The 19,554-nt window shown below is 41.3% G+C and overlaps 1 protein-coding gene across 1 annotated transcript; it reads left to right on the top strand.

Annotated features, from left to right (window-relative positions):
* The first annotated feature begins 12,235 nt into the window (after positions 1-12,235).
* On the top strand, positions 12,236-19,492 carry ifi44 (Interferon-induced protein 44). The gene is given in 8 exon segments (NM_001140400.1): positions 12,236-12,276; positions 13,251-13,764; positions 14,943-14,994; positions 15,147-15,342; positions 16,590-16,742; positions 16,851-17,022; positions 17,830-17,930; positions 18,083-19,492. Coding segments are annotated over 7 exon segments (1,341 nt in total). The 5' UTR covers positions 12,236-12,276; positions 13,251-13,283; the 3' UTR covers positions 18,269-19,492.
* Positions 19,493-19,554: the final 62 nt, after the last annotated feature.

Here is a 19,554-nt window from a genome sequence, read left to right as displayed (position 1 = left end):
TGATGTGTAGGGATCCAGATTTTGCCGCTATTTCAAAACATCAGCTACAGGAAGCAAATCTCTGTTTGAAAAAGCTAGCCTTCGCTTTCCTAACTGACTGTGTATATTGGTTCCTGACTTCCCTGAAAAGTTTCATATCGCGGGGGCTGTTCGATGCTAATGCAGAACACCACAGGATGTTTTTGTGCTGGTCAAGGGCAGTCAAGTCTGGGGGGAGCCAAGGGCTATATCTGTTCTTAGTTCTACATTTTTTGAATGGGGCATGGTTATTTAAGATGGTGAGGAAAGCACTTTTAAAGAGCAACCAGGCATCCTCTACTGATGGGATGAGGTCAATATCCTTCCAGGATACCTGGACCAGGTCGATTAGAAAGGCCTGCTCGCTGAAGTGTTTTAGGGAGCGTTTGACAGTGATGAGGGGTGGTCGTTTGACCGCAGACCCATTACGGATGCAGGCAATGAGGCAGTGATCGCTGAGATCCTGGTTGAAGACAGTGTAACCGATGTGAAATGGCTAGTTAGTTAGCGATGGTGCGCGCTAATAGCATTTCAATCAGTGACGTCACTCGCTCTGAGACTTGAAGTAGGGTTTCCCCTTGCGTTGCAAGGGCCGCGGCTTTTGTGGCGCGATGGGTAACGATGCTTCGTGGGGTGTCAGTTGTTGATGTGTGCAAGGGTCCCCGGTTCGAGCCCGGGTTGGGGCGAAGAGAGGGACGGAACCTACACTGTTACAACAGCAGAGGTGTATTTAGAGGGCAAGTTGGTTAGGATGATATCTATGAGGGTGCCCATGGTTACGGATTTAGGGTTGTACCTGGTAGGTTCCTTGATAATTTGTGTGAGATTGAGGGCATCTAGCTTAGATTGTAGGACAGCTTGCGGCGTTGTGGCGTTCTTCAACAAAGATGGCTGACAAAACATTACGGTGGAACCAGATGTAAGTTGTTATAACATCATAACGAGTCAAACAAAAAATTTACAATTTAGAGGAATATGTTAGTTAATGTAGAGACAAATGTTTGTGCATATTATTTTGTCATAAAGTTAATTTACGAAAATCGCTATTTAGCAAGTTATCTGACTAGCTAATATTAGTCAGCTAACTAGTGTTATGAGAATTAATTTGTAATTCGTGTTGTTTAATGTTTTAGGGACTCCTGAGAAAACCAGCAAACCAGGCTGTTGTCTTGTGAAACAGTGGATGTAAAGAATCTAACTAGCGAAAGCATTTACTGCAAATTGAATGTACAATTGTGTAAGCTTGCCTTGCAATGCAGCTGAAGTAACATAGCTAGCTAACTATTTACTTGCTTATTGTGTAGTGGAGGATAAAAATAACTGTATGCCTATGGATATGTAGCTTGCTACGGTATTTAGCCGATCTGTTTATGGACCCTAAAACGTTAGGTTCTGAACTAATATTCATACCAATCTATGAACCTAAGCTATCATAGTTGTTGTATCAACTTCAAGTCTGAATGGCATTAATGAAGCCTATGGATAGAGTATAATATAATAACTTTATTGTGCCAAGGATGCAAGTCCTATATACATGTGTACTTTAGTTATTACAATGCATGAGATTCCCACATTGTAGCCTGTACATTAAATATATTAACTGATCATGTACTCTACCTTGGCAACTAAAGGTGCGGTTCAGGTATGAACCTCTGAGACATTCTTTTTCATTCATATCAAACTCCATTATTTGAATGATGCTGTGTCTGCATGTATGTATTACAATTATACACTTCAACAGTGTTTGCCACTCCTGCTCCTGGGACATCAATGATTACACATTGTAACTATGTACTAGAAACATGATTGAGTTGTAATTCATATATACAGAAAAAAAACGATGCATATCTAACTCCCTTCATCTGCATTTATCTGAGGACACAGGATAGTATTTCAATGAGATACTTAATTTCAACCAGTGGAAAATGTGAAATGCTTTATTGAAAGAAGTTCATTATCCAGGTGTATAAATACATAAATGCATTATAATTATGATAATTGTAATATTATAAATACAAGTTCAATCTGTACTTGTATGGTGTGCATTATAAAGGAAGAAAGGAGAGGTGGGGAGAGAGGTGTAGAAGACAGAAAGGGAAAGAGCTAAGAACAGTGGAAGACCGCATTTGATTCATGAATTACAGTGCTACCCTAATATTCTCTCAGTTCATCACAATTGCGTTGTCTCCTAACCAGCCTTGGGGCCCCAGTTGGCCCGAAGGTTATCTTAAGAGTGGGTGAGGTGGCGATGACGGGACTGGCTTCCTCCCTCACATCAAAACATACCTGAAGACGAGTGACAGATGGAAAGAGAGAGCATGATTAAGAGTTGTTTTTTTTATTGTAATTTATTCTTATTTCATTGTAAAGCATCTCTTTAATAATAATTTCTGTTGACCTGACCAAGTGGCATCTTACTTATGATCATGCTGTGCCCTCTGTGTCAGCCAGTTCAGATGCAGGAGGGCTTCACCAAAACAGCTGATATAACCTCGAGGATTTAGGGAGAAGGGGGAGAGGGATGAAGTGAAGAAGAGAGACTGTTATTGTGTGTGTGTGTGTGGTCTCACCTGGTGTCCGCACTAAGTGGCTACAGAGTACTTTATGCTGAAAAACAGACACATGAGGACAAACAATAGAAGATAATGTCAATAGAAGATACTGTATGTGATGGAGACACTTACCTGTAACATTTAAATATAGAGGGCTGTGTCTCACCACTTGGTTATTGCAAGGCTAACCCCCAGGGAAATCATGACTTGGCAGCAACAGATAGTCCAGTGAAAATGGCTGTGTTCACGTGGTGTAAATCTGAAAATTAGCAGCTGACATCTTAAGGTTTTTTAAAATTAATGCATGTAAGACAGGTACAACAAGACAGGCCGAGATGGAGAAAAAGAACACAGAACAGTTTAATTACCTCTGGATATGGACACTTTTGCCAGCAATAAAGCTTCCACGGCCTGTTCCTTGGACAGTGAACATCTGGCAATATCTACATTTTCGACCCCTTTATCAGCTCACTCTCTGAAAGTAAAGAAAACAGCTTATTTTTTTATAGATATGAAACAATAACTGAGATATGACCGTTCCATCTAAAGCAGCAGATTTTTAGGATACGTCAATACAGCCCAGTGCTGCTTACCTGAGATGCCATCTTCGTAGGTGTCCGCTTTGACTTCCTTTGTGTCGCTAACTAGCTAGCCATTCCACACCGGTTACACCCGACTCGAAAAAATGAAAATATACACATTGCGAGATATTTGACGAAATAGACAGACATGCCTATATTTCCCCCATAGGAAACAATGGGAAGGCCGCAGAGTTCCAATATTATTTTTGTTTGTTTACATTTTAACTATGAAACAACGTGAGCAGGTCTCATTGCCAACAATAGCGAAGCAGGCATTGTGACGTTGAACAATAAGCTGGGAATAGAACTTTCGGAAGGCGAGTTAGTGCCACGGTGCTCAATAGAACTAATAGGAGCTGGCAGGGTGAAAAATGCACAACAATAAGGCCTGTTTTTTCGCGATTACTTCAAAACAACGGCAAGCAGCTGGGAAATATGGTCATATTATGAAACTGGGCTCCACGGCGGATGCAATTAACTAGTTTTGTATCAGAAAAGAACATTGATAAAAATGTCATGTGTCCAGCCTACTATCTACACGGATTTCAGAGCACTCTCGTCTGAGTGTACCAGAGCGCAGAATAATTACTTTACAAGTGCTCAACACCGTTGGATATGGCCGGTGTCAGTAAACGTCGGGAAAAAAGCGTAATTAAATTGTTTCCAGCAGCACATTTACAGTCACCAACACTCTGGTTAACATGAAAACTGCCTTACCAGCTCTACTAGGGCAAGTAAAATGGTCAGAGTGGTCTCATTTGTGTCTGGAAGTAGCTAGCCAACGTTAGCTTGGGTGCTTGACTGCCGTTGTAAGGCCAGAACGCTCAAATCAACCCTACTCCTCGGCCCGAACGTCCAGTGTGCGCTCCGAGAGAGAAACGGTCTGAATTGACAAACTGACAATTTTTCTCTGAATGGAAACACCATAATATTAATCAAATTCATTAAGCCAAATTTCTTAAAATCAATCCCATATACTATGTTATTACAAAAAAGGTTTTAAATTCTCTGGTAATGCCAATACGGATTTCTATCAAATGCTTCTCAAAGATGCCCCCTGGTGGTCAAACTAGCAATAACTTGCAGTAACAAAAGAAATGGCTGAGACGTGCCACATTATGCTGCAGCAGCATGCAAGGTGTGCCGCAGTATGACACAACTTTTAAAGGAGGAACCACTGTAGCTGCGATGATCCGGTGTAAAGGTTCAGAGCTTGCAGTAGGAATCCGGAGATGTGGTAGCAAAAAAGCAGTCCATATGCTCTGGGTTGATATCGTGCTGTGCAGACTGGCAGGTATTTACCGAGCTAAGGCTTGCTGGTGTCCGAGTTAACGGTGAAGACCGCTGACAGTGGCTAACTGACTACTAGCTACTAGCTAGTTAGCTGGCTAGCTTCTGATGGGGGTTCCGGTTCTAAAGTATAAAAATAGCAGATAAATACCACATTGGGTGAGGTGGGTTGCAGGAGAGTATATTCAGTCCATAGATGGAAAGTGAGATTAAAATACATACGGAAAAACAATATTTACATGGGACGGGACATGACAAAACACACGTCCAACTGCTACGCCATCTTGGAACCAAATGTATTGGTGTGGTGCCTTTCTGGATCACCAATACAGAAGCCATACATCAAGTAAACAGAAATAAACTCTCTATGCTCTCTATGAACTGAATTGCAACCTTTTTCACTGGGCTGGCAGGCAGCCTAGTGGTAAAAAGCATTGGGCCAGTAACCAAAAAGTATCTGGTTGAAATCCCAAAATAAATTAGGTAAAGAGATAGAGGCTGATACTTCTTCCTGCTGTTGCACCCTTGAGCTTCATCGATTGAAACTGAATTGGACAGCTGACAGCGGCGTGCTGCAGTAATGGAAAAGAAAGGCATTTCACTGTACTTGTGCACATGACAATAGAAACTTGGAAAGTTGGCATGAAAAATTCTAAGAATTGTTTCTTTATTTAACTTGGCAAGTCAGTTAAGAACAAATTCTTATTTACAATGACGGCCTACCCGAGCCAAACCCTAACGACACTGGGCCAATTGTGCACCGCCCGATGAGACTCCCAATCACAGCCGGTTGTGATACAGTCTTGAATCAAACCAGAGTCTGTAGTGACGCCTCTGCACTGAGATGCGGTGCCTTAGAACAATTTCTCAAGCAAGAATTTTGATTGGTCTGTCTGGGAGTGATGAGTGGGGAGGGGAAATCTGAAAACTAGCTGTTATTGGTGGAAAGGTTTGGAACTCTTTCTTATTGGCGTCACCAGGCAGGCCAAAACTCCATCCCACCAAAACAGGCTTAAATTTCAGGCAGTCTTTTCAAACAGCGCTTACACTCAAAGGGAATTATCATAATTTTAACAATTCCATAGTGTTATTCCAACCTCATAATGTGGACATATATATACTGCTCAAAAAAATAAAGGGAACACTAAAATAACACATCCTAGATCTGAATGAATGAAATAATCTTATTAAATACTTTTTTCTTTACATAGTTGAATGTGCTGACAACAAAATCACACAAAAATAATCAATGGAAATCCAATTCATCAACCCATGGAGGTCTGGATTTGGAGTCACACTCAAAATTAAAGTGGAAAACCACACTACAGGCTGATCCAACTTTGATGTAATGTCCTTAAAACAAGTCAAAATGAGGCTCAGTAGTGTGTGTGGCCTCCACGTGCCTGTATGACCTCCCTACAACGCCTGGGCATGCTCCTGATGAGGTGGTGGATGGTCTCCTGAGGGATCTCCTCCCAGACCTGGACTAAAGCATCCGCCAACTCCTGGACAGTCTGTGGTGCAACGTGGCGTTGGTGGATGGAGCGAGACATGATGTCCCAGATGTGCTCAATTGGATTCAGGTCTGGGGAACGGGCGGGCCAGTCTATAGCATCAATGCCATCCTCTTGCAGGAACTGCTGACACACTCCAGCCACATGAGGTCTAGCATTGTCTTGCATTAGGAGGAACCCAGGGCCAAGCGCACCAGCATATGGTCTCACAAGGGGTCTGAGGATCTCATCTCGGTACCTAATGGCAGTCAGGCTACCTCTGGCGAGCACATGGAGGGCTGTGCGGCCCCCCAAAGAAATGCCACCCCACACCATGACTGACCCACTGCCAAACCGGTCATGCTGGAGGATGTTGCAGGCAGCAGAACGTTCACCACGGCGTCTCCAGACTCTGTCATGTCTGTCACATGTGCTCAGTGTGAACCTGCTTTCATCTGTGAAGAGCACAGGGTGCCAGTGGCGAATTTGCCAATCTTGGTGTTCTCTGGCAAATGCCAAACGTCCTGCACGGTGTTGGGCTGTAAGCACAACCCCCACCTGTGGACGTCGGGCCCTCATACCACCCTCATGGAGTCTGTTTCTGACCGTTTGAGCAGACACATGCACATTTGTGGCCTGCTGGAGGTCATTTCGCAGGGCTCTGGCAGTGCTCCTCCTGCTCCTCCTTGCACAAAGGCGGAGGTAGCGGTCCTACTGCTGGGTTGTTGCCCTCCTACGGCCTCCTCCGCGTCTCCTGATGTACTGGCCTGTCTCCTGGTAGCACCTCCATGCTCTGGACACTACACTGACAGACGCAGCAAACCTTGCCACAGCTCGCATTGATGTGCCATCCTGGATGAGCTGCACTACCTGAGCCACTTGTGTGGGTTGTAGACTCCGTCTCATGGTAACACCAGAGTGAAAGCACCGCCAGCATTCAAAAGTGACCAAAACATCAGCCAGTAAGGAACTGAGAAGTGGTCTCTGGTCACCACCTGCAGAACCACTCCTTTATTGGGGGTGTCTTGCTAATTGCCTAATTTCTTTTCAATCAGTGTTGCTTCCTAAGGGGACAGTTTGATTTCACAGAAGTGTGATTGACTTGGAGTTACATTGTGTTGTTTAAGTGTTCCCTTTATTTTTTTGAGCAGTGTATAAAACACAGGTAAATCACAATTGTGACTGCACTGGGCCTTTAAACATACAGCAGCATAACTTTACGCTTATACAACTCTGTCATATGGTAAAGAAAGCCAACTATAGCCTATAAATCTGACTGAAAATGCAGGGTGAATTACAGAAATGTGTATAAATACCCGCCAAGGAGGCAGGAATAACACAAATATTCTCAGTTTATACCAATAAACCTCTTATAGAAAGTGAATGGCGCCATCTAGCATATTGCTATATATTGCATGGCATTACAAACTGCACGTCCACCCACAGTGATAGAGCGCTGAAGTGAATTGAATGTAAACAAACTACCTGAAAACTTCTCGTTCGTTGGAAATTGGGAAATGGCATGCAGTGTGGTAGAGGAGAAACCAAACTCTTCATTCATGACCCACAGGGTTTTAAAACATGCCTTTTGATTGTCATTAAACTAGAATAGATTGTCATTAACGTTAAGTTAGCATACTACTCTTTTGAAGCACTTGGTAAGTTTTCAAATGACACCAACTCTGCATATTTGAATTATTCAAATGTTCGAATGATATTCCTCAATTACTTTAAATGATGAATTTGTTGAATTTCTACAAAATATTAAATACTACATTTCATCAAATTTTTATTGAATCTTTACAAGGAATGACATCCCGTATCCCACTAGAAAGGCTTTCTAAGATACTTAATATTTGAAAAATACCTACGTTAACTTCACAATGACATCACTTTTAGAGACACCTTTGACGGGCAGATCTGGATAAATACAGGTTTACTGGCGTCTTTACATTTTCCAATAGAGAAGTATGGGAAGAGTCTTTCATTGAATGTGTCTTTGTGAGTGTAGATTTGGGACATGTCACAGGGGTCATAGAAGGACAATCATCCCCCCCCATGCGGTATTCTAGTTGCACCATAATCATTTGGGGTCTGCTCTTCAGAGCAAGAAGCTTAGCCTCTGGATCTGTATACTCACTATTTTCCAAACCTAGAGCCCAGATTCCATATTTTGGTTTTGTGAATGTCCTATCTTTTCTGTTGATTGACTCTTTAGCCACACCCACACTGGGTGGTTCCCCACATCCACCTCCCAGCTGTGCTTTCCTGAGGTGAACCCTTCAGAATCCAAAACGTTTGCGTTAAACGTGCATCGATCCGGATTATCTGTCAGCTTCTGCTGCGTGCCTGTGTTTCACACACTGGTCAGATCATCAGACAAAGTGAGAAAGCTGGGAGAAATATTGGGGTCCAGAATCACAGGAGATTAAAGATAAGGAAATACGCTGTCAGTTCCATATAGTGTATAACTTTCTTTGGTATAGCTACATCATGAAAACTGACTATAATGACAAGTTGTGACACAAATAAAATGTTATGTTTAACCTACTCTATCAATGACAATACATTTACATTTTACATTTAAGTCATTTAGCAGACGCTCTTATCCAGAGCGACTTACAAATTGGTGCATTCACCTTATGAGATCCAGTGGAACAACCACTTTACAATAGTGCATCTAAATCTTTTAGGGGGGGGGGGGTTAGAAGGATTACTTTGTCCTATCCCAGGTATTCATATTAATCACAAACATATTCTCTTTTCAGTGTTACTCACTGTGGTTAACAATCACCAGCATCTTCTCCCAGAGTCTAAATTTGAGGTTACCCAGGACTTTTTTGGCCACATGTATGAGCACTCCCGATATAATCTTTGGATTCTGTGGTGTGCACTGCAGCTGGGCCCGACAACTATAAAGGATAATAATGGGTGAGTGTTTACTTACATTGTAAGGAGTCACTGGACAAGGAAAGTGTCCTAACCTGTAATGTTAGCATTTTAACCAAAAAACAATGGAAATCAATGAACCCGATATCAACATGTTTTAAATCAATGCCCAAATCATCTCAGAGATACTTCAAACCAAGTCATTGAGCTACACAATCCTTTCAGGTAGTTTGGTTTGTTTATAATTGTACTTACTGTCCATATGGTTTTTGATCAAATTAGGAGTAGCACTTATCAATTAAGAGTATGCTTTGATTTATTGCTAATCCAATATGGCCGCTTGATTTCGAATTTCTGCTCGATCATTGCATTCATTCACGATGCACATTGGTGTGTTCCAGTACAATTGTACTCGAGTTGAGCTTGGCACCAAGCTTCTTCCAGCAATTCATGAACACCATCCATTAACATTTTGAGATGGGATTTTTAGGCCATATCGTTTATGTGTAAGAAGAGTCAGTTCTCTATATCAGTAACAAACAGATTCTGTATGATATTTGGGAAATAAAAGACATTGGACTTTCCTCATTTGGATGCTTTTGTAGCTCTAGCAATGATAAGAAAAAAACCACAATTCTAATGATATTATGCTAGAATATAGTCAAGAATACATTGGAATATCCTATGGAGATAACCGATTGATTATACCTTAGACAAGAAAACAAATCTGAAGCCATCATCATAATGGATCCTATCTCAACAGCTGCAGCAATGTCCCTCTATTTTAATCAGCACCAGCTCTTTTGGGGGAATGGTTATCCACAATCATACTGATTGCACTGCATATTGTTGTGGTGATAAGATTATCTAATCCTTACCCTCAAACTGAACTGCAAGCATTGCATGTCTGTTTTCCTAACTAACAGATGCCACATGCAATGTTTGTAATCTAGTTTTGGGATTACTGTGTACATACCTTCAGAAAGCGCAAATCCTGCTTTAGCTCTTGTTCCAAAGTAGTGATACTCTTTGTAAGAGGTGAGATTTGGTCGTGAATGATCTTAATTTCTGTGGTCATAGTATCTTTCTTCTGCTCCTCTTCCTTCCTCAGTTCACCTAGTCTGGCCTCTTCATCTCTCAGAAACTGGTGGAGCTTCTCAAACTCCAACTTTATCTGCCTCTCAGTGTCCACCAATTGTGTCTATGACAATGAAGCATCTTAATTAACGAAAATACATGGTTGGGGCTGGAAATATCATGATTTTGGTAGAAAGGTAGAAAACTAGAAGAATACATTGAACATTTTAGAACAATTAATAGAAAACACACATTTTAAAAGCGCAAAGCAAAGAAGTATGTTCAATTTATTTCAGATAAAGGACTATATTTGTATTTTATTTTTGGTCTTCAATTTACAATACACTTACCTTTGTGTGTTGAATAATATGCTTATATTTCCTCTCACTCCATAATATCTTACGCTTGTCCTGCAGAAACTTTAGGTCCAGCTTCAGCTTTTCCTGTTTGACATTGTATGGGTTGTTAATATAGCCATATAGCGTACAACTACATTCACAAAACTACATTCACATTCACTGGTCACTTCATATACTGTTTACATATTGTTTCTAACTAAATATGTACAGTATGTACTGTATTTTAGACACAGCTCATCCTAATATACAGAGCCAGAAAGTATTCACACTCCTTGACTTTTTCCACATTTTGTTATGTTATAGCCTTAATTTAAAATGTATTACATTGAGATTTTGTGTCACTGGCCTACACACAATACCCCCCTTTTTTTGTTGTTGACATTTTGACAAATTAATGAAATATGAAAAGCTTTCTTGTGTCAGTAAATATTCACCCCTTTGTTATGGCAAGCCTTAACAATTCACATAATAAGTTGCATGGACTCACTCTGTGTGCAATAATACTAGTGTTTAACATGATTTTTGAAATGACTACCTCTGTACACCACACATACAATTATAAGGTCCCTCAGTCGAGCAGTGAACTTCAAACACAGAGTCAACCACAAAGACGAGGGAGGTTTTACAATGCCTCGCAAAGAAGGGCACCTATTGGTAGATGGGTAAAAATTTAAAAAAGCAAACATTGAATATCCCTTTGAGCATGGTGAAGTTATTATTTACACTTTGGATGGTGTATCAATACACCCAGTTACTACCGAAGAGGAAGAAAACTGCTCAGGGTTTTCACCATGAGGCCAATAGTGACTTTTAAACGTTATAGAGTTTCATCGCTGTGATTGGTGAAGGATGGATCAACAACATTGTAGTTACTCCACAATACTAACCTAAATGACAGAGTGAAAAGAAGAAAGCTTGTACAGAATACAAATATTCCAAAACATGCATCCTGTTTGCAATAAGGCACTAAAGTAAAACTGCAAAAAATGTGACAAAGAAATTAACTTTATGTCCTGTACACAAAGCACTATGTTTGGGGCAAAACTCCCCATAACACATCAATGAGTACCACTCTTCATATTTTCAAGCATGATGGTGGCTGCATCATGTTATGGGTATGCTTGTCATTGGCAAGGACTAGGGAGGTTTTTTTTTAGGACAAAAAAACAGAATAGAGCTAAGCACAGGCTAAATCAAAGAGGAACATCTGGTTCAGTCTGCTTTTCAACAGACACTGTGTCACGTTGGTAACAAAGATTCGGGAGACAGGCGCAGGAATGCGTAATATGGTTTTTATTCAGCCCCAAATTATGGTGTGCCGTGTAAAGACACGGGGATGAAGACCAAACAAACACGGGCATCTGTAAACTGCTTTCTACAAATTGCAAATCCAATCCGACAAAACCAAAAGAGCTAGCTGTGTTTTTCTTCTGCACGTTGTCTGTCCCATTGCCGACTATCTGCCCACAGATTTTCAGGGACACGCACATGCCTCGAATCAGGCCTTGTTAAAGCTCATTAGCATCTTGGATGGGGATGGTATAGAGGCTTTCTGACGGTCATGGGTCTGTGCAACTTCCATAACAGCAACCCCTCAATATTTTTCACCGGCCCGCCACACACTCTGGGGACTGGGTAGGTAGGGACTGGAGGGGACAACAATCAACATGTTGAATTGGAAAAGGCCACCACTCAAGGTGGTCCCTGAACACACTGCTGGGACAGCAGGCGCTGCTTGGCTACTGTCAGTTTTTCAGGGTGTTTTAGCTTTAGAAGTTAAACTTATAAAAGTGAAAGTGAAACTAAAGAACTCAGAGGACTCCCAATCGTGTGCAACTGCAGCCCGCAATTTGGAGCGTTTATGCATGTGGGAATTCCTGCACCGTTTCTTCCTCTTTTGGAAAGTCCCTGAAATGTAGACAGCCTCCTTTTCATAAGTCAAGGATAGAATGTTTCATTTTTACTCTGGTTGTTTGCCTAAACGGAGAGACATACAGTCCATCTGGTTAATTTGCAGGTAAGTTGGTCAAGGACCTGATTCCCTTCTGTGTGTTAATTGCGCAGTGTGCCTGTTGTACTGTTAAACATATAGCTAGCTGACATTAAAAGCACAATCCTTGATTCGTTTTTCAGTCAAATGGTGGCCCGCCTTTTTTTTTGCTATAAAGCTGAAGGACGGGGCTGGAGAATGTACATTCTTAGATAAAGCTATGGAGGGTAGACCATGAGATAAAAGTTATATTAAAATAGTGCTTTCAAACTATACATTGTTTGTTTACAAAGATATTGTTTGCAAACATTGAAACAACTTTATGGGTTATGATGGATTAAGACAGCTGTACTGAGCTCATGAGGCATTTCTAAGTTATATGATTTTAGAATAAGTGGGTATGTTTAACTGTCCATTGAACAGCTTTAAATAATATAAAAATACACCTTTGACCATTTAGTAGCTTTGATTTAAATAGCAAGGCCACATGGCAAGCTTGAAGTTGGTTCCAGCTTTTACTTTCAGGTCCATCTAGTACTTTCAAGTACAATCTGTTATACTTTCGTTTCCAGCTTGTACTTTCTGAGATAAGACATCTTGGAAAGTACAATCTGGAACTGAAAGTAAAAGCTGGAACAAACCTCAAGCTTGCCATGAGGCCTTGCTAATTAAATAGGTGTACAGAGTGGAGGGTGAGTGACATTTGCCAACCTACTCAGGAGTATGATGGCTCAAAACCACACATAATGTGTAAAAATATATTTGTTTAACATTTTGAAACAATGTCACACCAACATCTTAAGTCTGGTTCTGCTGTCACCTTTCTTGGCCATGTGGCTTGACCATACAGGAAGGCCTCTGCCCTGGCTGTATAACCAGGGCAGAGGCTGTCCTGTATGGTCAAGCCACATGGCCAGGAAAGGTATCAGCAGAACCAGACTTAGGATTTTGATGTTTTTCTTTTAACCTTGCACATTACTTATTTATGTCTTTCCTATCAGGAGTCTTTCCTACCAAACCTCCTGGGTGTCATCATGAGTGTGGTAACATCCAGTCTATCAGGTGATCAGGAGAAGAAGCTGCTTTCTCTGTTCGGCCATGTCAGACTCAGTCTGCTCTACAAAGCCAGTGTCCAAGGCTACACGGCAGCTGCCTTTCACGCACGCTGCAACAGCCAGGGACCCACTGTAGTCGCTGCCTACAACAAGGCTGGCTTCCTGTTTGGAGCATACACCAGCAAAGACTACACTCAGAATGGACAGCCTATTAATGACGACAAAGCCTTCCTCTACAGCATCAATGACGAAAGAAAACATCCACTGCGTGTGTCTAGTGCCAATGGCCAGTATGGTTTCACAGATGAAAACACTGGCCCGAATTTTGGTGCCTTGGTGTTTCTGTTCAATGACACAGCTACAGTCCAATATAACGCAGGGAACAGCTACAACTTTGATGCAGCACATATGCATGGCGACGACCTGCAGCTGACTGAATGTGAGGTGTACAGAGTGGAGGGTGAGTGACATTTACATACCTACTTAGGAGTATGGCGGCTCCTAACCTGTCACGTCCTGACCAGTAAAAGGGTAATTTGTCATGGTAATATGGTCAGGGCGTGGCAGGGGGTGTTGTTTCTGTGTGTTTTGGGGTTTGTTTGTTTCCAGGGGATATGTTCTAGTTTTCTTTATCTATGTGTGGCCAGGTATGGCTTCCAATCAGAGGCAGGTGGCTTTCGTTGTCTCTGATTGGAAGCCATACTTAGGCAGCCTGTTTTTCCTGTGTTTTTGTAGGTGGTTGCTTTCTGTATAGTCTGTGTACCTTGCAGAACTGTTGATTGTCGGTTTGTTATTTTCGTTTAAGTGTTCACTCTCTTTAATAAATTACGAAGATGAGCACTATACCCGCTGCGTTTTGGGTCACCTTTCATCGACGCCTGTGACATAACCGCAGAAGATATTTCAGTGCACAATCTTGTTTTACATTTTGAAACAATGTCACACCTACATGTCTACGGTTGTTGTAATAACAAACATATGTTTTAAAGATGCTACACATTCTATTTTTATTTTTGCATTGTTATTTAAAAGAAAATCCATAATATAGTAATAGTGGAATTATAGTGCTTCACAGTATTACTTACCCACCAGTGTTGTGATATTCTCCTATTGATTTCTCCCACCGGAGCGGCATCTGTTGTCAAAATGGGAAGGCCGTTCTGACTTTGTGACTGTATTATCTAGTGGAAATCGCTCTAACATTTCCTGGTTGCTAAAATTCTACACTGTTCACTCCATTTCACTTTATTAAGATAGAAATCAAGCACTGAATAGTGTAGGGAATAATTGTACCATCTAAATCACTTTGAAATATCTTTTCAATAACAACAAGTGTCGCTTTTACAGAAGTTTAAAGCTGGTGAACCAAAACCGAAGATTAAAGGCTCAAGCGCGAGTCTCCGCCATGTTACGGGAAATGGGATGCGGAGAAGGGGGAGATTTGTTTTGAATGAAGCCTAGTGCTGTTGCAATTCACCTAGCACTAGGCTGCATTCAAAACAAATTTCTTTGTGAAACACTATCATTCCACTATTACTGCAGATATATTCTGGACATTTTCTGAAATGACTATGCCCAAAATGTTTAAATAATCCTACCTTTGTAAAAGATAATTCAAACTAATTTCTCCCCATTCAGACTTGGGAGGTTGTTTGACAAAGCCTTGGAGAAACATGCAGTGGACCTCTGAGTATGTAATGCTGACTTTAAGCATAACCATAAACACACACACACACACACACACACACACACACACACACACACACACACACACACACACACACACACACTACATTACATTACATTGTGCTTAACTATCCCTGCACCTTTCTGACTTTCCAGGAGGAAACGGCAGTTGATGGAGAAAATCAAGAAATATAAGCCTGATGTCAAGTCAGTGAGTCAGGCCCGGGTTCTCCTCGTGGGTCCTGTTGGGGCTGGCAAGTCCAGCTTCTTCAACTCTGTCAACTCTATCTTCAGAGGAAACATGACCAGTCAGGCCATCTGTGGCAGCGCAGGCACCAGCCTGACCACCCAGGTAATATGTGTGTGTGTGTGTGTGTGCATGGGTGGGTGCTTTCTTATGTCAGTTTGACCAGGTACCACATCTAATGTGTGTGTTGATTGTGTATGTGTGTGTTGGTCCCGTGCCATTGGCGTGTATTAATGGATGCCAAGGGTTAGCCAGGCTTCTCCCAAAAATTGACCAAGGAAAAAAATTAACAAAATACTGTATCTTTCATCTTTCTGTGTTTAATACATTTCCTTCACTTCGCAAGAGGCCAAAATAACTAAAATTGTCCCTTTCCTAAATTAGCCATGGGTGGAGATAGGGATTTGGACTTGTGGTTTTACATCATTCTCTGTACTGGCCAATGATTATAACGGTGATTCTGATCCAACCATGAATACAGACATTGTGTCCCTGGCCTGAGAGGATGGAAGTTCAATATGTACCTAAATGTAGTAGCAGGCTAATGATGTTAACAATCTGGCCTGGTACATCGTTGCCCATGAAAGGAAGTTAGGCTAGGTAGCAAGCATTTTAGCCAGGTAGCCTAGGGCAACAAAAAACTAAGTGTGTACTGTATGATAGAGTCATAGACCGTTTAGGCAACATGAAAGAGGAGGATGGTATTGGAGTTTCTCTACAAGTAGGGTAAGTCAACGTGTTTTTTCTACTTGCACGTACACACACACAAATCACTAGGCTACGATGGACATCCACATCATATTTAGCTTATGTTGATTGGACTAAATCGTTTTTTGTTATCTTTTAGTTGTCGCTGTGTTAGACTAAACATAGGTGATTAGATTGTTAAAATGTTGAAGTTGAAATGGTGTTGGAATAGTGGAGGCAGTGCCTGTTTTCTTTGTGACTTGCGGTAACTCTCCACGGTTCTAAATCAAGAGATGTTTAATAGTCTGAAAATGTCAGAAACATTAACTTACTCGACTATGCTGTAGGTCTTGTAACTGTTTGTTATATACAATATGCTATGTGGACTTCACCAGACAGAGGTTGCTCTCCGGTTTTGTGATGAAACGAAGGTGTGGTTGAATTTATTCTGCCACTGTGTCTTCTTATTGTCTCGACCTTAGACCTATATATCACGGTGTCAAGGCACATGAACTAACAGGTTATAGAGCAAACAACGCAATTATCACAATACATAGGTTGTAATATGGCTTTTTTTCCCCTGGCTTGGCTTCCCCAGGGATTTTACCCACGCGCCACTATTGCCAACCACCCAGGTGCGTGCTGACTGTCTTATCTTTCCCTAGTTCCGTACCTTCACCATCAAGTCGGGGAAGCATGGTGAGCCTATACCCCTGATCCTGTGTGACACCATGGGACTGGAGGAGGCGTCAGGAGCTGGCTTGGACATGGAGGACTTAGTCAGCATTTACAAAGGCCATGTTCAGGACCGTTACCAGGTATGCAGACTTGTCTGGAGGAACAACGCAAACTAGCAGTAGGAGAGAATACACCATTGATCAAATCTAACCAACCAAAAAACCATCCTCCATGTTTGTCATTTATAGTTTAATCCCATGACGCCCTTGAGTGAAGATGTACCTGGGTATCGTAAGCATGTCAGTCTGAAGGATCAGATCCACTGTGTAGTGTACGTGGTGGACGCCTGCAGAGTCTCTCTGTTGTCTGCCAAAATTGTGGAGAAGTTTGCCGCCATTCGCAAGAAGACCAATCAGATAGGTGAGTGAATGGTGGACAATATGTTTTGAAAAGGGACAGTCAGTGTCAAATCAATGAACCTTCTTATAATTGACATATTTGTACATACTGTTATATTGTATATACTTATAAAGCGTGTCATAGAGCATTATGAAACTGTACAATAAAATAAAAACGCACAAGAGGATGTGGATATCATTTGCATGAATGTTGTATATTGTGATTATAAGGGGCATTGTGTGATTTATTGCTTTTTTCTACAGTTTCATAATGCTCTATGAATATGAGGTGCTTTCAACTCCTGTTCCTAAAGAAATATGGAACACCTTCTTAGGAAGAAACATGTAGAAAAGGCCCATGGAGTTGGTGGAATAATCCTTTAATTCATTGCCACTTACTCAGCTGGGCCAGGGGCGCTTTAATTAGGTCAGGTGGAAATGTCCGACAGATCTCAACTCCATAAAAGGAGGAAATCGCCATCGCCTGATCGCGCTGCTTTCTCTTCCTTAACTCCGTCTAATCCAGAAGTTCTGTGCGTCCAGGAATCCACCACAGACTACTCAGTAAATATACCACTTTATGGTTAAAGGTATTCCTGCCTCAGTCTCATCCATTCCTCTGTCACCTGACCCGTGACCACCTGTTCACCCTCACTGTCAGTCATCCTACCTGTCCAGCTACCCACACAGATTCCACTAATCTTTCAAAACACTTCATTAGAAGGTGCTTCAAGTGTGTATCCTATTTCAGTGGGTAACTCTGTATTGAATACTCTCCTATTTAAACATCCTGACATATTCATTTTCTTGTTCTGCATGTTTGTCCTAGGTATTCCCCAACTGGTGATAATGACCAAAGTGGACGAGGCCTGCCCCCTAGTGTCAGAAGAGCTGCAGAATGTTTATATGAGCCATTACATACAAAGGAAGGTGAGCCTTTTGACTCATTTTATTTAATTGTCATTGCCAATCTTAAATCCTACCCTCCTTAATGTCTCTTACGTCTTGCGCAGATTGTTATTTATGTATATAAAAGTAAGTGGTCAACCACACTGCATTTGGTGTGTGTGTCCGTGTTTCAGATCCAGGAGTTGAGTGCATCCCTGGGCATTCCTGTGTCCGGTATTCTGCCAGTGAAGAACTACAGCCACGAGCTGGAGCTGAATCAGAACACTGATCTCCTGCTACTCAGTGCTCTGGATCAGATGTTGAACTATGCTGACAGCTTCTTCGAAAACCAGCCTGAAGAGGAAAAGGAAGAGCTCTAACCCTCTTCACAGTCCCACAGTCAAGTGTCAATACTCTGATGACAAAAATGTTTTCTTGCCATCCCATATTATTTTGTAACTGTGTAAGATATCCATATTGTTTTGGTACATGTTATCATGCAAGTGGACATTATCATACTTTTTTTGTGGATATTATAACACATAGCTCTTTCTTACTGCTGCCTTTACTTAGACAAAAAATGTTTGTGACCTTTTCACGTAACATGAAAAACACCTAGCCCTAATGTTCCTTTAACATCTTAATTCAGTTTGTGATAGAGCTTTGATGTGACAGTGCAAAGCAAACTCAAGGTCGCATTTGCCTTCTTTCAATCAGTAGTAACGTACCTAAACAATGCATGCATGTACCAATGCAAACGGACTGTTCCCCAATTGAGTAAAGGGTTAAAGGGTGGGGCCTAGTGAATAATCTTCTGACAAAGCAACTCTACCTGTGGACTGTTCGAAGCGTGGGAAAATAATCAATTTACTGTCTCTATAAGCGAATGTCTATTGTATGCAAGTGCCCCAGAGCACAGTAAAGTTGCATCACTGTAATTTGAAAGCATTGTTTATGTAGAGAGTTTTACCGTAATATCGTATGTTATTAATTCTATTCTTGGTAACGCTTTAGGCATGGGTGATGACATAATGCACTGCATTGTTGGTTGATTGACAAATTGAGTTGTTGTCCAGAGGACGATATATTGCCTTTCTATGGCTCCTGTCACCATATTCACTGAACTAGGATAAGACTCAACATGACCAATTCATAGTGCCACAGTGTGTGCATTCAAAAACAATAAACATAAAACATGAGATAAATAGTGCGATAAAGAGGTGCGTTTTGAAGCCACCTGGTGGCATTGCGAAAAGGGCCGTGGTTACTATACTGCAATAGTTTGGAGTCCTTGGAGTTACTACTGTAAATTGGAAAGTAAACAAAAACACTGTACTGAAAGGACTTATTTGACAGGTGTTTTCAAGATGGTGTCTCGGCATGGTATGTAATTATGATATTTCACACATTCCTAAACCACTAAAATCATCTCTCACAGATGCATGTGCACACATATACACACACACAGGTAGTTTCACGTTTGTGGTTATTTGTTTCATATATAATGTTTCCTATATTGTTCAATACATTGATCCAATCCCATTTCCTGCTGTGCATTCTTGAGATGTTACATGCAGTACGAATAATAAAGATGACAAACAAAAGTTTCCTCTGAGCTTGGTCAAATGAGAACAAATTACATTTGATGCTAATTTTGGACAGACTG

Source organism: Salmo salar, chromosome 14 (assembly GCF_965601325.2).
Source record: "Salmo salar chromosome 14, fSalSal1, whole genome shotgun sequence".
Taxonomy (NCBI): domain Eukaryota; kingdom Metazoa; phylum Chordata; class Actinopteri; order Salmoniformes; family Salmonidae; genus Salmo; species Salmo salar.
This window is presented reverse-complemented; position numbering and strand designations above follow the sequence as displayed.